The 17,928-nt window shown below is 43.9% G+C and overlaps 1 protein-coding gene across 1 annotated transcript in view; it reads left to right on the top strand.

Annotated features, from left to right (window-relative positions):
• Positions 1–2,798: 2,798 nt before the first annotated feature.
• TEKT2 (tektin 2) overlaps positions 2,799–17,928 on the top strand; it is a 35,043-nt gene continuing 19,913 nt past the window's right edge. The window contains exons 1-5 of the mRNA XM_086956496.1: positions 2,799–2,902; positions 8,539–8,712; positions 9,376–9,501; positions 10,240–10,445; positions 11,853–11,996. Of these exons, the coding sequence (XP_086812622.1) occupies positions 8,557–8,712; positions 9,376–9,501; positions 10,240–10,445; positions 11,853–11,996 (632 nt within the window). The 5' untranslated portion in view covers positions 2,799–2,902; positions 8,539–8,556. The remainder of the gene's footprint in view (positions 2,903–8,538; positions 8,713–9,375; positions 9,502–10,239; positions 10,446–11,852; positions 11,997–17,928) is intronic.

Here is a 17,928-nt window from a genome sequence, read left to right as displayed (position 1 = left end):
TAATTCCAGTATCTCTAGACACGAGACATGGCTCGTGTTTCGGGATAGTATCCCTCATCAGTAGAGAAAAGTTCTGGGGTGGCAGAGAAGGCCGCCAAACAACCATCACAGGCTTCGTTGCCTCTCAGGCGCGCAGGTGCGACTCCAAAAGCTCGTCAGCTTGGGGGCTCACGGGAGCCCTATAACAGGATTCAACGATGGGAGCACACTGCTAGCCTCTCCGCTGGATCACCCCTCTGCACTCTGGTATATGCAGTGCATATGACTTGAAAAGTTGGGAAAAAGTTTGTGAGTGTTTCACCAAGGTTGGTGCAAGTAAGTACTTGATAATTCCAGTATCTCTAGACACGAGACATGGCTCGTGTTTCGGGATAGTATCCCTCTTCTGTAGAGAAAAGTTCTGGGGTGGCAGAGAAAGCCGCCAAACAACCGTCACAGGCTTCGTTGCCTCTCAGGCGCCCAGGTGCGTCTCCAAAAGCTCGTCAGCTTGGGGGCTCACGGGAGCCCTATAACCGGAATCAACGATGGGAGCACACTGCTAGCCTCTCCGCCGGATCGCCGCTCTGCACTCTGGTATATGCAGTGCGTTTGACTTGAAGAGTTGGGAAAAAGTTTGTGAGTGTTTCACCAAGGTTGGTTCAAGTAAGCACTTGATATTTCCAGTATCTCTAGACACGAGACATGGAATCAACGATGCCACCCCAGAACTTTTCTCTACTGATGAGGGATATTATCCCGAAACACGAGCCATGTCTCCTGTCTAGAGATACTGGAAATATCAAGTGCTTACTTGCACCAACCTTGGTGAAACACTCACAAACTTTTTCCCAACTCTTCAAGTAATACGCACTGCATATACCAGAGTGCAGAGGGGCGGTCCGGCGGAGAGGCTAGCAGTGTGCTCCCATCGTTGATTTCATCATATGAAAGTAGGTGCTAGTGGTAGCCTCTACCGTATCTTTCATTGAGAAAGTGTGGTCCAGGTGAAAGCCCAGATTTTTACCAATGACTTGGGGGTAGGTGCTACGCCCAAGTCTATTGGCCACCAATCCGGGGGCCAGAGCAGTTGGGCTTTACCGAAGAGCTTAATCTCAGCCTTGCTAGCATTCAGCCGGAGAAAGTTCTCAGTCATCCAAGCCAAGATGCCTTTCATACCCTCAGAGAAACTTACTTTGTAGTATGTAGGTCATTATTAAAGGAGATAAGGAGTTGGGTGTTGTCTGCATTTGAGAGAGGGGTGAATCCATAATCTCTGATGGTTTTGGCAAAGGGGGCAACATAGATGTTAAACAATGTGGGGCTCAGATAAGAGCCCTGAGGCACTCCCTTGTGCTCTATAGTGCAGGATCTAAATTGACTCCTTGATCAGGTAATTTGCACTTTAGGAATTGTGGCAACGGGGATTATCCAGGCCGCATGGAAGCAAATGTATGGGCTTGCTGGGATCAAAGGTCACACATGCACCAATGCTCAGCAGGGACTTCCCAACCTAGCTCCATGGACTGCATCTCCCGAAAGTCTCAGTTGCCACAATTCTTGAAGTGGATAATCTCCAGTTTTCAATCAACTTACCCTGTATAGACGGGTTAGGTAACTATCTATTGATCATGTATGTGTATGCCTAACTCCTGTTCAGTATAGGTTAGGAGTACAAGGGTCTTAGAGGTCCTGATGAAATCTGCACATCTTGTGAAGCAGGTGAAACATATCGACCTAAAATAGACACACTGGGTCAGTAAATGCCTCTTTGTGTCATGTTATGCTTCCAACCATATCACAGGCCCCCTCTTACTAAAGAATAAAGTTAGTGTTCCCTGGAGATATTTTTAACGTTTTCTGTCCTGAGATCCGATTAAGAACATAGAGAATGTCAAAGTGCTCTCTCCCACTGCCAGGTTGAGCCCACCTGCTGGTGTGTACCTCACCAGGTGAGGACCCCGATGATAAAGCATGCCACATGATTAGCATGTGTGTGAGGGTTCTATAAGAACACATGCAATGTGTCTGGTGAGCGCTAAGGAGCAGGGCATAGTGACTGCTTCTTTTGGGCGATACCTCTACTTTTGGTTTATGTATATCAGTTCGGGGAAACTGAGGTCCTTTCCAGCATAACTGTTCCGCTCCCCTCTAGTTTTTTTGGGTGAAAAAATGCCCGCTTCGAGTGAGTTTTCTAATGTTTGTACTGACTGGGACTATAAAATATCCGTTTGCCGGTATAATACCAGCCAGGTGGCAGCCATACATACAACAAAGGGTAGTGTGCTACCGGGTGACTGTGTGGGCAAGCGCTTAAGTGATCCACACTAGGGTAGCAAGTACAATGCAAAAACTGCAATACCATGTCCTTATATGCTTATTGCCATTCTAGGAGCCTGAAGAATCCTTACTTCTTTTTGGTCAGAGCCTATTGGCAAGATTGCGCTTACACAAAGAATGCCAGTTGTGAAGGGGAATTGGTTTGTTATCTTTTGGTGCTGTTTGTCTGGCTGAGACAGCTTGATTAAAGTACACTACAATACTGTTCGGCAGAATGGTTTAGATTAGCTAAAAAAGGGCTAATAAATGTAAAGTAGGTTCGAACAGAAGGCCCTAAAATATGTTTTTCCCACAGGCCTAAAAATTCTTTAAGATGACACTGAACATGCGGATTTGCGCGACTGAAGTCATTCTTTAGAGTACTTCACCTATATATCAGTATCAAAGACAGATCTGGCCTAACACGTGACTTTTTCTCAGTCTCCATGCCTCCTCACTCCTCCTCTGTCAACAATGCTCCGGGCGGTGTCATTGGCCAAGCCGTTGCTGGGCGACGATCAACGCGTTCTGACTCTCAGAAGAAGCCGAACGGGGCCAGCAGCACCGGCGGCCGGTCTGCACGGGGTCAGAGCGCGCGGCGGAGGAGGTGAGCACGGGCGCTGGGTCGGGGTACGCGACGTCTGATGCCGGGGTGCCTGGTGATGGGAATGTGCTATTTGTCACCGGTCCTGACCCAGGTCCAACGACCCCTCACTCCCAGCAGCACCTAGCTAGCCCACACACACAAGCCCTCTCCGAGAATGTGCTTGCCCGGGCGGGTTTATTGAGGAGTGAGATGTAAAATGGACGGCAGGGGTTCGCCTTCTTTCTGGCTCCCTGCACGCTCTGCCGGTCCCCCTTTTACCCTTCCTTTCTGTTCCCCTTAGGTTCCCTTTTTTATCTTTCTCTTTTTATCCCGCTTTGGGGCCGTTCTTCTCTATTCCTGTTCTATTCCTCCGCTTTCGTGCTAGTCATTTCTCCTTTTCCGTCCTTTCTTTTCCCCCTCAATGGTTTGACTACTTGTTGGGAATCGAGATCTCTCCAGAGGAAGCGCTGTACTTAGCAAGGACAGGTACTTATTTTGTAATTGTGTGAGAACAGGTTGTTGAAGTTGATATTGTATAATTGCCCTTTCGGTGTGAGTGGGCAAAACTATGTACTGTTCATTCCTTTTTGCATATTTTCCCCATCCCACCTATTATCATCGATTCATCCTCACATTCAACAAACTTGTATCTCCTAACTGTGCGTAAACTACCGTATGCCACTTCAAAATGGACACCTTGTGAACTACAAGATTATAACCTATGCACAGGGTCGGATTGGTATCACAATTTGGCCCGGGCACTGTCAAAAAAGTGGCCCACATTCGACGGGCGTGCCCTTTCACGAAACACCGTTTGGTTACTCTCAGAGGTCTCATTTGTAGAGAAATTGTTGGTAAATTAGGCATTTTAAAGCTTATAGAGCCATTAACATTAACAAAGACTAGGAGCACTGCAGTTCTGATAACTGAATACTTACTTGCAATCATAATGCCCTGCACAATGTAGTTAGATACTCTTTACCAACCAGCTATGTTCTTGACTCTGATCATCACATAAATCAGAAATCTAGTACAAAGTCAAGGAGAAAGGATTATACTGGAATCTCTGGGAACAGAACATGTAATAACAAAAGTAACAGGAAGTGCAGCTCTGAACCTTTGCCATGGAGAAAAGAATCTCTAATGACAAACAGTGAAGAAATACATTCTGCAAAACACTCAAAAGAAAAAAAATGTAGCTCCTTCACAAATGTTGCACTTTTTCCTGAATGTAAGTACCTTTTGCTGCCTTGCCTACCTCCCCTCTTTCTTTGTGTCCACTACTTTGGTTAGACAGTGATCACCAGTTCTGGTGGGTAGTGCCAACTACAGAGCTGGGGAAAAAGAGGTAAAGAGGGGTGAAGTAGAACTAGAAATACTGTAGTGATAGGTGTGATGAGGAAAGTCCGAAGGTAAAGACGGAAAGATTGGATAGCCAGGAGAAAAGGAACATGGCTATAGATAGAGGAAGAAGTAGGTAGATAATGAGAGCAAGAGGACAGCTCCTCCCCAGCTCCTCTTTTCTCTGCTTGCCCTATCCCAGAGGAAGAGCGAGATGTGAGCCAGGCGGATCCTGCCCTCTGTGTGCCAACAGTTGGATGGAGGAGCCGGGAACTACTCTATCATGATAATCCCTTTTCCCGTTATCAAGGGCCTCTGCCCCCTGCCGGTCACCCGGTGTAGATGCGGCCTGGATGACCACCCTGCCAGGACTCTACACCCATTTCCCTCTCAGACACTGATGCCAGCCCTTACCATGCAACATGTCGGGCAAGCGCTATAAGGGGCCCGAGGTTAGGTGCTGCATTGCTTCAAGGTGTTCCCGACCCTGCCCTTCTTTGAGGGTCAGCTGCCCATGTAAGGTCCATGGGTGTGGAGCCACAGTCAGGCGAGCCACATCAATGAAGATAGTAAGTGACTGTAGGCAGGCAGTGAGTATGCAACTTTGCATGGTGCACATGTGGTGTGGCTGTTTTCACAGCATTGTGTCATGTGCTGCAGCCGGAAATTGTGTGACCTGTTTGCGGACTGGACAGGCAGCGGCTTCTACCAAAGTCAGTCAGCAGAGTTACAGTAGAACTGTGTCTTGCACCACAACTGCTGAACGCACATTGGAAACACACACTACTAAGGCAAATCACAAACTAGGCATACATACACAAACCATACACATATTTGTCCAGCTCTCTCGTATCTCATTGTCCCTCGTTAAGACCCGACCAGTAGTCTTTCCTGAATTCTACCATGCCCCGTCCCTCCACCTCTTTCCTGAAGTATTTCTCATCCCTCACATGGACAATCTGTTGAGCACCAAAACTCTCTCCGGACCGCTCTCCTGGTCTTCCATGCTATGGACCTTCCCTCACCCAGAACACCGGCTATACCTTTCTCTACCCCTGCCCCCTTCCTGGAGACGACTTTGTACCCCAGTCTAAGGATACACAGAGCGAAGGATCGTGAAGCCCACCCCAGGGTAAATCCCACTCCACATAATTCCAGTACGCTCAAAACCACATAATTACTATCCACATAATTCCACTGCACACCTTGCCACATAATTCTGCGCCACACTATTCTACAACAAGCAATTCGAATTCAACCCACATAATCGCACTCCACACCACATACCTCCACTCCATTCCATAACACATGGTTAAAACACATTGTCATTTACAGCGCCAATAGCTTTAACTCTTGCGAATGCACAACCTATTGCCATTGCCAGTGCTTGTTTTTTATTGTTGTTCTTTTTGAAAGTTTTATATATTGTGAAACCAGCCCAAGGCAAAGGCTCTTTAAGCGCTATTCATGAGCTCCAATTACAGTACACAAGATCAGATGTTTTATTTAAGGGCCTGGGAGATGAAGTGATTTGCTCTGAACACACAGGATGTTGAGAGCAGACGCCGGGAATCAAACCTGATCCCCCAGATCTGCAACTCTGACCTTCAGGCCACATATGCCAATGCACAAGCAAGGCATGAACGTAGAGGATATTGTTCTTTGGAAGGACACTGATGGCAAGGTGACAATGGCCAACACCCTGACAACAGGGAGGCCCTTTCACTTACAAAATTACTAAACCACTCCCCAGCCCTCCATTGTCTAAGCAACAGAACTGCCAGGCCCATTTGTATGACTAAATTACTAAAGCCCTCCCCAGTCCTCCACTGCCTTGGGGCAATGGCCTGACAGGAGAGGGAATAAAGCATAAAATACCACTGCTGTGCCATCCATAGGGGCGGTGGCTGAGGTGAAGATGGCCCAAGTCCACAACATCACCTGTCCCCAACAGCGAGGCCCCAGCACAAACCCACCCTCCTCCACCCACCAGTGCCCGGAATGAGAAGGCACATGTGCGAAGTGTCAGATGAAAACACCTTTTCTGGGCTGCGAGGCCCCCTGGGGGGCCGAGGTGAGAACGGCTCACTTGCCTTTGCAAAACCTGCCCCCCAGGGAGGCCGATTCTCGCATGCAGTCACCAGCTTCCCAGCCACCATCAGGGCAATAGGTTGGCAAGGCAGGGGGTCAAAGAGAGACCACAACTAATCATCACCCAAAAGCAATATCACACGCTCCCCAGCGAGGCAGCTTTTTATTATACCTGTCGAGTGCCCTCTTTGAGCTGGGAAACATGAAAAAAAACCGGCCCACAGAGGGCACCGAAACACCGGCCCTTCGGCCAATCCGCCCCTGCCTATGCAGTACCCCGGACCCGCCTCATCCCCAACATGATCAAAAGATCGTATAAAACCCCACTTTTTCCCACTGGTACCACCAACTCTAATCCACACTGCTCTTCGCATGACGACGACCACCACGTTCTCCTGAAGCAAACCATTTCTGAATATAATGTGTATATGTACATTTATCTAAAACTATAAGGAAAGTTGATCATGTATTGTGTGATTCCGAGTGCCGTTTTTCAAGCTTTTTTTCAGTTGCTTGAAACTACCACTAGGCTTTGCAAAAAGGCAACCGGTCATACCGCTCCTTTGGAATCATTAGCCCTAGATGGGAGAGGTTGGATGGAAAACATGTCCTGTGCACTTTGTGTATTAGAGAGTCAGCCTCCCTCTTTTCCTTGTCCTGTGCTCGGTGATTTGTGGTGCAGTTTGAACAGTGAGTATGTAGCAAAATTCCAAATGTACTTGTGCTGAGAAACAGTATATTGTGTCTCAGTATTAGATTGTTGCAGTAATCTAGTTTACTATTAGCAAGCAGTGTGTTAATCAGAACAGTAACAGTGTGCATGGATAATGCACTTGGGGTTATTTCTTCTGCTAAGTAGCTGTAATCAACTCATCGTAGCTGTGAATGCTCTGAAGAACTCTAGTCACAAACGAGGATTAAATAGGATTCTTAAGTTCCAGGCCGAGGAGGAAGAAAGAAGAAAATCATTGGGGTAACCATCATGTAAAGGGTACAAAAGCCAGGTCTAGGACAGACCTATGGGGCACATTAACAGGTAGGAGGGCAGGTGGTAAGTGGAGGAACAGCAGAGGGCCAAGAAAGATCAATCGTGATATAATCAATCCACTCTTTGGCTTTACCATCAAACAAGGTGAGTCCTGTAAGTAAGGTTGGGTGGCCAGCCTATCAGTGTCTAAGATGTGCTGAGACGAGGAGTTGTAGATAGGTCAACCGTGGGATAAATTGGATAAAGTGGTGGAATTAGGAAGAGATGAAGTGATTTACAATGAAAATTAGCAAACCGTATGTGTGTGTTGATGAGGGAAAAATCCGATGAAAGAGCTATTCTGGGTGAAAATATGAAGAAATGATCGAAACGGAGGGCTGCAGGATGGTTACGTCTTTGTGGTGGATCAATCTTTTAATGATTGTTATTCCACTTTTCCAATGCTCGGTTAGTACTTCGTTGATCTCAGCACTTTAATCCTGTCTCAGTGATACCTGTTGATCTGGTCTCTCTGTTGCCACATTTATTCTGCCTCTTCGATATTACATTGATTTAGTCTCTTTGGTTCTGCCTTTTTGAGTCCTCGTTTACCTCTCTTTCATTCTGCCTTTTTGATAAATTATAGATTTCTCCTCTTTGGTCCTGCCTCATTGTTACCTCTGCATATCTTCTCCTTTGATTCCTCATTGTTCCCCTCATTGGTACCTTGCTGATCAAGCTACTTTGCTGTCTTCTTGATTCAGCCTCTTTGATGTCACTTGTCTTGACTCTGTTGTACTTTGTTGATACATCTCTTAAATACCTTCTTAATCCCATTTCTGTGTTGCCTCCTTGATCCTGTCTTCATGTACTTTGTTCCTTCTGATTCTTTATTACTTCATGTATCAGCATTAATAATTTTCTTTATTCCTACCAAGGTTTATGATTCTTTTGAGGGGGTTGTCCATAACACATTTTGTTGATTTCAGAAACCCTCAAGAACCTGGGATTCCTGAGTGAATCATTGATTTATGTGCCTCGGTAAACTTTGAGCCATGATTTGAGTACAATGAGTTATCTTTGCCCGCCAAAACACAAAGATTTTTGCATAATGAGAGCTCTTGCGCTAGTTAAAACAGGCATTTCCATGACCTGGTAATCTGAATATATAACAATGAGCTTTGAAATATATAAGACATAGTGATTAGTATATAGTTACATGCATGTTCTCTTCTTTTTCTTCGCACTGCTTACCCAGGTTTGGAAAAACGTTGACATGGCCACCCTCAGTGTAAAGCCGGGTTGTCGGTACACTATACCGGATTGGCACACCAGCAATCTTCTGATCTCCACGAATGCTGAGAGACAACGTTTGGCATCCCATCAGGTCCGCCAAGAAGCCAGAACCCTCCGTAATGAAACCACCAACCAGGTGCGTCCTCCGTCTGGGCTGATCAGTGAGGGGAGTTTGCATCTTGCACAAGATCAGACTGAGCGATTTCTAAAGCTGCCCCAGACTAGAACAAAATGAGTATTTGAGTGGTGGAGGAGGAAATTACGTATCATTTGAAAAAGACCTGGGACCAAAGTAGGCAAGTGATCATAATGTAAGACCAGCAGCTGGTCTGATCTCTGTTTTAGCTTGTAAAGGAAATATGTGATTATCTGTAACTACTGTTTAGGTGCTTATAAAAAATGGGATATCCTGGCACTTGAGCTGAACTGTGATCTTATGCTGAGTCGTATACTGGAATGACCCCTTGATCAATGCTTGGCCTCAAGGTATGCAGATTTTGTGCCATCTCCAGTTCTAGGAATCTGGTGGTCAAAAGACAGTCTTTTGTGGGAAAGGCGATACTTTTGCAACAGCCAATGCCTCTGATTACCCCGTTGGACCGGAGAAAACTCCCCTCTAAATAACTGGCTCTGCAGCAGCCCACTTGGCATTTCAGAGGCACCCACATGTTAGCTAATTTCTCTGCCTGCTAATCAGCTTTGCAGGCCTCTTCCTCCCCGAATACCATGTAACGTAAATGTGTGTCTGTTAGTACTTTGCTCTAAAGTAAATGTCTTTTCGTTGCCCCATCCCTTCTAGGCAAAGTGGGAAGAACATGACAGCCGAACCCGGCTGTCGGAACGAATTGATGACGTAGACCGGTGGAAGGAGACCTTGGCCAGATGCCTCAGCGACGTAGATGCTGAAATTGACAACCTCACTCAGGTGTGTTCAGAAGCTAGCGAGCCATGTAGATTCTCCTTCAGTATTTGTATCAAAAAGCAGTTCTCATGCTTACTGAACAAAACACAGCTCAACTCACCCATCGGATTTGTTGAATAGATTACTCAATTTTCCTATTCAAGTATTACAAAAGAAGGCACCCACGAGCCCTCATCCCCACAAACCAGAACCTCTGCACCCTGCCTCAGAACTGATTACAGTGTGCATTGCAGCTATTGAATTGAGTACAGGCACACAGCAACCCATGTCAATCATAGGGACACTTTTTTTAATGATTAGAGACAAAATATCTCAGTGGTGTGGATTGAACACCTGCCACAGAGATATATGTATAAGCTGCAAGTCAGAGGTTTCAATGAGAGCAGGCAGAACTCTGACTTCCTCCAAGTGCTAGGGTGACTGTTGAGTTAGTGATTTCTATCACTTTTGTTAACCACCAAGAGACCATTGAATTTGCGTTTCTGTTGTGTAAATGATCAATGTGTTTATATTAGTTAGTTACTTGAATATGCTTTACCTTCAACATAGTACAAAATTGACTTTTTGAATAGCTGGGTATGGAAGGCATAGGAAATGGGTACATTAGGAGCTATGGAAATGTCTCACTTCTTTTGTTTTTACAAGTGTCTCCTTTCTGAATGCTTTATTTAGATTGCGTGTAAGATACAAAATATATTTAGGGAGGGATTTATTGGCTGTGCCATCTTTGCCTTGCAATAGATGAAGGAGGAGGCAGAGCGTGCCTTGCAAGCAAAGAACCTGCCTTTGGATGTGGCCATCGAGTGCTTGGCGCTGCGGGACCGGCGACAGGCCATTGACGTGGTCAAAGACCTGGTAGAGGATGAACTGCACAAAGAGGTGGAGGTGATTGAGGCAGCCCGAAGGGCTCTGCAGCAGAGAATCAGCGAAGCCTTTGAGCAGCTTTGGTAAGTTTTGCCTGTTGACCATCAGTTGGTTCTAAAAGCATTGCCTCTTCCTTTTGCAGCCTGGCACCTGACTGGTGACAAGTCAGATCTAGGAATATTGAAGGTCCTACTTTGCTCACATTTGAGTCAGTGCTCCATGCTTCTGGATGCAGATACAGATTGTAATTCAGAAAGCTTATATGCACACCTCACTCGTGACAATAGTCCACAGCAAGATATTTTGAAAAACCCAATCTTGTGCTGTGCTAACATTTTGCTTGATTGGGTGCTCAGAAACCTCTTCTCATTTAAGAACAAACAACACTCATTCAGGGGCCTGATGTGAGATTAGTGCTTATTTACAATATTTTGAACATCTAGGGAAAAAGTTACCACAGCATTTATGTGAATTGTGGTTTCAGTATGTTTAGCCAGCATTTCAGTTCCCCTCATTTTGAACCCAAAGGAACCCTCAACTACAATGATGATTTACTAATAAATCATAACAACATTGTCCACCTGCTGTGGTTTCAGAGCAGAAGCCCCTTCCCATGACAAGTCCATGAGGAAGGAGCTTGGCCTCTGAAACTGGTAAGGTAACATTCAACATTCCACAAAGGTGTTAAACAAACATGTGTTCCGTGCTCTTTTTGGGGCTCATCATTTAGATGTACATGAGATTCTGTAAGGCTGTTCAAACCTAAGTGGTGTAAAATACTAAACATAATGTTTAGGAAATTAAAGACAATGTACTTTAATGGGCAGTTATATATGCAGACTTTTAGATTTTTATATAATTGTGAGCTTTTGTTTAGATTGATTGATGCCTAAATATGTGTGACGCCTGTTGAGAATGCCCACATCTGCAGCTTATCCCTGTGCCGTAGTTTTGGATAATAGATTGAAGAATGTGGTAGTGCAAGAGCTGGTGTTTGGACTTGCATGGAATTAGAAGGTTGTATGACTTTGTTTCATAATTCTTTGGTCAGCCCCTATAATATCATCTGAGTGGGAGCTTATAAATGTCTTCCTTTCTTCCTTGTATGTCATTCCTTTGAAAAAATAGATTCATACACACTTTATCTTGTGCCCTGCAATAACTCTTCGTTCAGTCATGCCTTGTTTCTGACTGTAAGCACCTCTGAGGAGCCTTTGGAGTAGAAATCCATTATGAAGAAAGTACCAAATTAGCATTTACATTTGCTAAAACATGTCTGTTCTTTATGGTGGCCTTTAAAATAGTTCTGTCTTAATACATTACCTCCTCACTCATATTTACATATATACGTAAGATGTTACAGTTGATGGGATCACTTGGTATATGGACGGTTCCCAAGGAAATGTTTCGTGCTATAAAGCTCTGCTTTTGACTGTGTGCTGGAAGTGCTGTTGCCCTGGAGTGAACTCGTTACTTTTTACCTCTTTCAGTCTTCTTCAAGAGGTGCGCCAGCAGCTGAACCTGGACCACCGTGGGAAGATGGAGACACTGGAGATTGACCGGACTTCCTTGTCATTGAATAAGAACTCTCCCAACATCTCCTTGAAGCCAGACCCAACACGAGTCCCCAATGGGTAAGTGGGTGCAGCCCCATATCTGGATTTGAAGCGGAATAATAGCTAGATCTTGGAGACCCTGCAGCCTGGCTACTTGAGCCACTTTGACCCCACCCTTGTTTGTCACATTGAAAGTTCAAAACGCCTCGAGGTGGGAATTTGTGAGACATGCTCACCTGGATACTTCTGACAATACATCTTACTCGAGTACAAGGACTAGTGTGTACATTTGGGTCAAGTATATTATGTACTCTATTATTCGAGTTTTCCCTTCTTCTCAGCTGGTTAAAAATACCAACAATGCTGTAGGATAGGCAAGGACTTGACATTTTTGCTTCAGGAGAAAGTGAGCGTCCGCTCACTTGTGCAGTAACCCTGCTCTTTCAGCTTAGTTACTGGTTCTTTGGCCTATCAAGAGGAGATGCCAAGTGCCTTCGCTTAATGATCCACTTTACTTTTTACATGTTGTTCTTTTACAAACTAGTGACATTGGTTTGCAGGATAGTCTGAAAGGTTTAAGTTACATCCAGTAAAATGTAGTACACTTAACATAAACCTCAGGCAACTGACTCACTTCTAAGTGATTGGGCCCCAATGGAGATGAAAAGTGACAGATAAGGGGCACTGAGAGCTAAAGTCGTCCATAGCCATGGGAGATCCTACCTCTATGTCTCCTTGTGCCCCAGACAACATCCAATGTATGTTCATGGATGAAAACGTTATCGGTCACTGTTTGGCAGGGGCCGCTCAAGCTCCTCTCATTGTCAAGGAGCCTCATTCTGTCTATGTCCAATTAGCTTTGCCTATTGTACAGGCGCCCAGGCTCCTCACACTGTGCCGCAGGCTGCCTGCCCTGTCTGTACATGTGGCCTAAGCTCCTCTCTTTTGCAGTATATCTGTCAAAAGCTCTTCAGGTTGTCCATGTGACTCACAATGTGTATCCAGGTGCCCTTGCTCTTCACACAGTCCATGTATCATAAGATTTTTACATTTGCTGCCCATGTGCCATAGGCTTGTTATATGCTGTGGTCCAGAGTTATCAGATTTTGACACAGCGCAAGTCAGCAAGACAACTTGTTGTGTTGCTTCAAATGGTTGCAGCTAGGAATGTGCCCTATCTACCATGTTATGGCACATTCCTGCCCTCTCCTTGCTCTGTCTTAGTCAGTGCACTTAGTGCCAATGCAGGGACCTTTGCTTAACTGTGCAAGGGTGCCTGTGTTGCAGCATACAATTGTTTTTGTAAAGGAAGTGACACCTTCCTGCAGAAAAACAATCCCTAGAGACTGAAATAATGAGGAGAAATAAAGATCTTTCTGCTCATTACACCTCTATTGGGAAGGCGTAACATTTTTATGCATTCCCCAGTTATACCAGTCTTTGTAAATCTGGGAATGTGCCAAAATCCATGTGTGTATCATGCTCCACCCATGGAATGCCTTCCCATGGCAGAGTAATGCAAGACTTGCGCTGCCTCCAGATTTACCAACCAACACAGGGCCACGCAAGGTGACCTGGTAATGCTTGGTAAATCGACTTAAGGGTTACGTTGCCCCTGCAACACAATGCGTGATGCAAGGTAAACTCATTCCAGTGGTAAATGTGGGCCATGCATAGGTGCCACAAGATCTTCTCACCTTCATTATGCCTCATGATTTCTCTAGTAGGTAACAATTAACTTGGACCATCTACGTACACATGTCTATGTCCTTTGAATGGTGCTGCAATGTAACCTGAGTATGCCAAACATGGAGACAGAATTGCTATGCAAAGCCAAAGTAGTAAGAACATTAAAGTCGAATTCCATACAAAAACTGATTAATTAAACGTTTAAAGTACCAGAGAAAGGAGGAGGAATAAACAAGTCTACACATATTCGTATATCAAATTACTGTTTTTAGCAAAGGAATTCTGTCCTTTCTTTTTAAAAGTGAACCATTAATGGCACTGTACTTGTTTTCTTTTACTGTTACTCAAGGTGTATGCACTCAAGACATAAACATAGATAACTTCAGACACCTTTATCGTGGCTCAGACTCAGGATGCCTCAGATGAGGGTGGACTACGCTTTGTTGTTATGGTTGCCCTGACCAACAGGCCACTGTATCTCTTTCGGAAACCTGAAGCAGCTCGATTTCATTATTCGCTGGGCTTTTTCATGCATTTATTCATAATGCAGCTCCGGTAGTCTTCAGATAAGACTTGAAACATGTTAACAAGATATCCAGTGGATCAGTGGGAACACAAGTTGTAACTTGATCCAAAGCTTTTTTATTATTAAGTGGCTACTGATGTAGGGAAATGCACTACAGTAAGGTGACCGTTCCCTAAATTCCTTGGCTTGGTGCAGTGGAGGGATGGTCAGAGTACCTTACTAGATCTCTTTGTGTCTATCAAGCATATATTGTCCCAACTTTAGAATTATCCCTCAACATCAAGTGGGGCATAAGTCAGTTGTATTTTTTCCTGTGGCCATTCCTCTCAGCAGTTAAAAAACGCAACAAATATATGGCATTGGTTGAAGTGAGGCCACGTACATGGGAAGAGTTAGATGTTCCAGCATTGCAGGTTTTCTTCTTAATACAATGTCAAAAGGACCTTTGGGATTTTTTCTAACTGTGGGACTTGGTGTGTAGGATGCTCTTCGTAGGTTTATTTTTTCAGACCCTCGGGCTAATCAGAAGTGACCTATTTGTAGCAATAGTCCTTAAGCGCATGATCTTCCTCATATTCCTAACATTTGCAAGCCTCCCCTTGAGTTGGGAAAAAAATCCCATCCCAGGAATGTGAGGATGATCTTGTTTTGAAGAAGTGTACTATTTCCTGCAGGTGTAAACTAAGATGCACGATGAAAGCAGAGCTGAACAGTGAGAAAGAAGGAATCTTTGGGCAGCTTTTGCTAGACCTAACCGTAGTCCTTTATTGGACAGCTTGTACAATCAGCCAAACATTAAAAACATTCCACTCAATACATTTACACTTGCTGACCACAGCCTGGTCAATAAACTGTTGTGGTCAATCAACTAGTTCCTGGTTGGATAATATCAGCTTCTGCCTTAATAAAAGGTCCCATATTTTCAGCCTTTCCACATCTGCATGGAGTGGACGAATACCTCTTGTGCTGTAAACACTAAAACCTTTAAAACAAGTCAAATCAATAATTAGTAGCTACTGTTTACTTTACAAAAGGATACACACTCTGACAATGGCTACGTTAATACAGGTTACTGAATATACTGAATTGCCATCTTATTATATTTTTCTCAATAAAGTGTAATGGACGACCCCTTTATTCTACAATGACTGGTAGCAGGCAAAAATAACCTAGCATTTGAGGCGTGTGTGGCTGTAAATACACATGCTGTGCATACTCCCACCATCTAGTGTAGGGTCTAGATGTGTGCAAGTTGTTTTTCTTTGAACATGTCTTCTCAAGTCTTGAAATACATTGACTCCGCCTATTGGGGGTAATGCGCATGTGCATAAACTCCATTGTTAGATTGTTTTCTTCCAGTTGTTGGGTTCAGACATGTGTGATTAAGCCCCGGATCAATGCCGTTGTGGTGATCTTTCTGGGCCTTCTTGGTTTCTCTCCCTTGCTCAGTAATGTCTGCTATCGCTGTCCCCTTCCTCAAATCAAATCTATGTGTGTCCCTTCCACCATAACCAATCTATTGGGTTACTTGTTTTCTTTACGAAACCTGATTTTCTTGCAGAAAGGGCTCTCCACACTATGGATATTAAAAGACCCTTATGTACCATTTGGATAGAACAAAACCTTTTTCGCAAGACTTAACAGCTCTTTGTTGCCTTCTCAAAACTGCACTAAGAGCAGGCTCTTTCTAAATCAGGCATTGCCAAGTGTATTGTTAAATGTATTCAAACATGTTCTACAAAAACCAAGAGACTTTTGCTTACCCCCCTCCCCAAGCATACTATACCCGTAAAGAAGGTGTCTCTATAACCTTGTTAGGAAATATCCCTGTAGCTAATATCTACAAAGTAGCAACCTAGACTACCCACACAATTTCACAAAACATTCTTGTGTGGATGTATTAGCATGCCAATAAGCTAATGTTGGTCAGGCTGTACTCCTCACACTTTTTCAATCCTATGCATCATCCTCAGGTTAGCCATCGCTTAGGGGAGGACTTCTTTACAATCTATGCACAGCAAGTGTATTTACAGCCACACATGCCTTGAACGGAAAATGTTACGTACCCTGTAAGCATCTATTTGTGGCATGTAGTGCTGTTGATTCACATGCAACCACCCTCCTCTCCGGAAATCTTTTGATGTTGTAGATGTTTTTTCCTTTACTTCTTTTGCATTGTCATCCATCTCTCTTTTCTCTACCACTACGCTCCATTTCTATCCTTAGCCACCATGCGGAAAATAATCTAACAATGGAGTCCATGCCCATGGGCATTACCAGCAATAGATAAAATTACCATTCCTTGTGACTCGAGAAGACTTCTTGCACACATCCGGACCTAACACTAGATGGCAGGAGTATGCACAGCATGTGAATTTACAGCACTACAACCCACGAACAGATGCTTACAGAGTAAGTATAATTTACCTTACAATAGGTTGCTTTTATAATGCATTTTTGTGCATTGAACTGATTAAACAGGCATCCATGGGGTTCAGTCCTTTTCATCTGATTCAGGGAAGGAGTTGAGTACCAGGGAATATTAGTGTTTGCTATTGTCATTTCATTTCTTCTAACTCTCCCAGGGCCCAAAGTACTTTTGCTTGCAAAGGTTAGCTAAAACTCACTTCATTTATTTGACTCTTCAGTGGCTTATTCCAGGAGATGGTTTGGAAGCTAGTCTTTGGTGCCACTTTCCACAGAAGGTTAATCATTTGTTAAAGACAAATATCAAGCTAGCAGTATTTATTTGAAAATTAATATTTTCCAGTAAACCAGTAAAAAATAGCAATTAAAATGGATTAACGTTTTTTGCAAATCCTAAATTCCTATTGTTTGTTTTTTAAACATGGCCCAGACCTAAAGCTATAGTATCTTTTTGAGATTAGCACAACCAAGTGCATATGTTTATCCTTGTATAGTAAGCACTTCAGAAGAGCTTTCGTCTTTCAGAATATTGTACTCTTTACTACCAGATTCACAGTAAGTAGAAGCTCTCTCCTGAGTTTGTGTCAAGGTGCCAAAAATGGTCAACGACTGGGGAAACAAACGTCAGGGAAAACTGCTGTGTTTATTGCCAGGCTGTCAATGGTATTTCAATTTCATGTGTTCCAGAGTCTCCTTTGGGGTCTCTGTTTGGGCTTAAGTCTACTGAGACTACAAACAAGGCTAGTAACATGGCACTGTCTGGTTTCTCAAAATCTTTTTAGGGTGCCCTAGGGTACCTGAATATTCATGCACCTTTATCTGTTATCACCTTTGTGGAATACTCCCTCTTCTAACTGTTACAGAAGGCAACTGCCTTAGTCTTAGCTACAGTCTTATGTTATTTTCGATTACTGTGATAGCATGTACATCATTAAACTACAGAGTCCTCAATTATGCTGCTAATCAGACTAATTCATACTAAATATGTTACACCCACATACCTTGCATTTATTGGCTCCCAGTCATGTAAAGATCACGATTCGAAGCACTTTGCTTAATCCGTAAACCTCTCCATGGTCATGTTTCCTAATACTGAGTTCTTTATCATTGCCTTAAAAATGCTTAAGATCAGACTCCATAAATCCGCTACCATTTCATTGGTTCAGACTTGAGAAAAATAATTGTAGAACCTTTCACTTTCAGGGCCCAAAATGCATAAGTAAATACAAATAATTGATACTATCATGAGAAAATTAACTATTTATCATCCCCCTGTTTACAAACATAGCTGATTTGAACTCCTACTGTCTATGCTCTTTTTGGTGAGGTTCCTGAAAAAGAATTAGGGATGTTCGGGGGGCATACAGC

Source organism: Lissotriton vulgaris, chromosome 2_1 (assembly GCF_964263255.1).
Source record: "Lissotriton vulgaris chromosome 2_1, aLisVul1.2, whole genome shotgun sequence".
Taxonomy (NCBI): Eukaryota; Metazoa; Chordata; class Amphibia; order Caudata; family Salamandridae; genus Lissotriton; species Lissotriton vulgaris.
This window is presented reverse-complemented; position numbering and strand designations above follow the sequence as displayed.